Source organism: Halichoerus grypus, chromosome 5 (genome assembly GCF_964656455.1).
Source record: "Halichoerus grypus chromosome 5, mHalGry1.hap1.1, whole genome shotgun sequence".
NCBI classification, from domain to species: Eukaryota; Metazoa; Chordata; class Mammalia; order Carnivora; family Phocidae; genus Halichoerus; species Halichoerus grypus.
In genome coordinates this window covers 172,127,848-172,130,892 of record NC_135716.1, presented here as the reverse complement: position 1 = coordinate 172,130,892, position 3,045 = coordinate 172,127,848, and the positions used below count along the sequence as shown (strand labels likewise).

Sequence of the window (3,045 nt, the reverse complement as noted above, 5' to 3'; positions counted from 1 at the left end):
CAGGGTCCTGGCACTCATGAACTCCGGTAGGAGAGGGAAGCCTGTGTGATCGTACCTGATCTGGAGGTCAGGAAGGGCTTCCTAGAGGAGGTGATGCTATGCTGGGCATTGAAAGACGGGTAGGAGTGTATCAGGCAGAGAAGTCAGAGAAGAGCATTCTAGGCAGAGAGAAGAATATATGCAAAACCCAGGGGGAGGCATGAGTGTATGTCAGACACTTTTCCTTGAACTTCACTGAATTTACCTACTCCCGTCGGCCCCGCTGAGCATCTGAGGCCTGGCAACCCTCTGCTGACACCCTTTGCTCCAAGATCATGGAAAAAAGGATTTCTACCAGAATGCCCCCTGGACACCTCTGGCACGCACCATTCTCCCCAGCAGGGGGCGCTCACGTGCTCTTGCCAGGCCCAGGCCCCGGGTAACCTCCCGGCATTTGTCAGGGCCCAAGGCCCCCGCGCTGGGGAGGAGGTGCCGTTAGCCCCGCTGCCTGGGTGAGGATGGGAGCTCTGTGTTGGCCAGGGTCCCCCCCACCCCGAGCCCTGGAGGACACACACAGTCACGTGACGCTCGGTACAAGTACTTTATTTGAGTTACAATAGTGCCACACCAAACCTACAGTAGCACAGAACATAATAATACAAAAAATAGATTCCCAGCTCCAAACCCCACGTCCACGTACCCGCGGAGCCGCCAGCCCTATGGCTCCCTGGGCCTGAGGGGAGCGGCTTTCAGGGCTGCCCATCCCCTCAGGCTTCTTTCGGCTCCGGAGGGGTAGGGACAGTGGGGGCTGCTTCCTTTGCTTCCATCCCTGCTGGGCCCCCTGCTGAATGCAGTCTGCACCCCCTCTGGCTGAACCCTCAGCCCCAGGACACTTGATTCTGCGGGGAGGTTCCAGTCCGTGGCGCCGGCGGACACTCTCGAGGACTGTGAGCTTCCATGGGGAAGGCGGGAAGGAAGGAGGGGGGCAGAGGAGGTACCGGACGGCGCCAGGGCTGGGAAGCCCACCTGTGTGCGGCGAGGTGCGTGCGGCAGCCCCTGACTGGCTTCTTCTCTGGCTCCTGGCCTACCTTTCCTCTGAAGAGCTACCAGCCCGCTGCTTGCGGGGACCAGGGGCCTCATGGCCATCGTGCTGGGCCCCGTGGGCAGGGAGGGTCCTGGCTGCAGGGGTGAGGCGAGCGCGCCGAGGGGGCACGGCCAGGCCTCGGGCGGCCGAGATGGGCGAGCCGCGACGGGCACCGGCTGCTCTGGCCTCAGGGAGGGACACCGGTCCTGGTTCCCTGACACCGCAGGCTGGACCGACCGTGGCGGGGAGCCTTTCCCTCACAGTCCTCCTTGGCTGAAAACATCGCCAAGTGAGGAGTCCATCTAGCTGCAAGTATTGTCTTGACTCAGCCGAAGGGGCTGAGGGTGGGATGGGGCTCAGGGCACGTTCCGGGGTCCGTCAGGTTCCCGGCCGTGGCGCCACGGACCTGCCTGCAGGCTAGGGCCCCCGGGCTGCCGTGAGGGGCAGCTCTGTGGACACTGGCAGGAGGGGGCACGGCCTTGCGTTACAGTCAGGACACTTGAAGGCTTCACTGAGGAGGCAGAGGGGCACCTGGTAGAGGGCTGTCTCCTTGGGGTGCAGCCTGGGCTGCCTCAGCTAAGGCACTAAAGATGGAGGGCGGGCCGGCGGGGCTGGCCGCGGTCCTGGGAGCCAAGCTCAGGCCGGAGCCCAGAGGCAGGATCCGGGCGCTGCAGGACAGGAGAGTGGTCTTCCCTTTTCTCCTTCCCCTGGGGAAGAGGGTCAGCAAGGCAGACCCCGAAGACGCTGGGATGGGAGGGTTGCTGCGGACAGGCAACTGGCCCCTGGGCCACACATGGAGCGGCCAGGAGAGGGACAGAAAGAGGCTACCTATGGCATGGCAGAGAGCATCTGACGCAGGGCGGGGCCTCGCGGGGCTCCTGCCATCCAGGTCCAGGGTGCCTGGGTGCCCTGGGGCTGGGTTTGAAGGCCACGAGCTGGCCTCACCCTGCTGCAGCCATCCATTTCCTGCTGCGACTTTGGGGATCAGACCGTCCTTGTTGGGGTTCCCACTGTTGGACTCCGGGGACAGAGGCAGGCAAGCTGTGAGGGGCAGTGTCCGTGAGGGGGCCTCTGCCCCTTCCTGGCCTCCACACCTCTCCTCTTTACACCCTGTGACTGCAAAACCAGCTGACAGAGGCTGAAATTGCAAACGCCAAGGACTGGATCAGCTCTCTACTTGGGGACATGCTCAGGGGCGGGGGATGGCTGCCTCAGCCGACCTCACAGCAAGTGAGGAAGGAAGGGGTAAATCAGTGGGTCTTCCCTTATCCATAGGTTATTTAGAAAAACAGAATATAATAAATATACCAATCCTTTCCTTAAAAAAAAAAGTGTTTTAAATGCATTATTTCCCTGAAGATTTCCAGTGTATTCCACAATGTTTAAAAAATAGTTTCCCCAAAAATATATCTTTAAAGCATTTGACACAGTGGTATTTGTGGTGTTTCTGGCACTGGATGTGGGCAGGGGTCCGTGTCCCACTGCCCTTGTCAGTATGGGGCCCAGGCCCTGTAAGCCACCAGCCTAACACCCAAATGCCCGTGAGAACTGGCACACGTGTGCCTGGGACGACAGGGTCTTCACAGGGGATCAAATCTCGGATTGTGTTGAGAACCCACATCAGAGGTTCGGTTCCGGCTGGAAACCCTCCAGTGCGGGGTAGGGGGGGCCCTGGGCGGCCAGGGGGCGGGGCAACACCCCGGACGCTGGATGGAAAGGTGGCCCGACAGGCTCCACCTGGGGGCTCATCCTCTGTCTTGGCTCACGGTGCTGCCACCCTCACCAGACCTCACACTTGTGATGAGGGTTCATGGGGGAGCCAGGCGGGCAGTGGAAGTGTTCTGAGAACTCCCTGGAGTTAGAGACGGAGCCAATGACCCGGAAGCGGGAGGGGCTGTGAGGATCGGTGATGAGGCCTTCGTGGGAGCTCTCAGGTGTGCGGACAGAGCACCAGACCTTTGTGAGGCAACAAGGGAGAAGCT

The 3,045-nt window shown here is 61.0% G+C and overlaps 1 protein-coding gene across 5 annotated transcripts in view; it reads right to left on the bottom strand.

Annotated features, from left to right (window-relative positions):
- Positions 1-566: 566 nt before the first annotated feature.
- ECE1 (endothelin converting enzyme 1) overlaps positions 567-3,045 on the bottom strand; it is a 112,321-nt gene continuing 109,842 nt past the window's right edge. For all 5 annotated transcript variants that reach the window (XM_078073725.1, XM_078073726.1, XM_036099103.2 and 2 more), the window contains one exon: positions 567-3,019. In XM_078073725.1, coding sequence (XP_077929851.1) covers positions 2,843-3,019 — 177 coding nt within the window. In that variant the 3' untranslated portion in view covers positions 567-2,842. The remainder of the gene's footprint in view (positions 3,020-3,045) is intronic.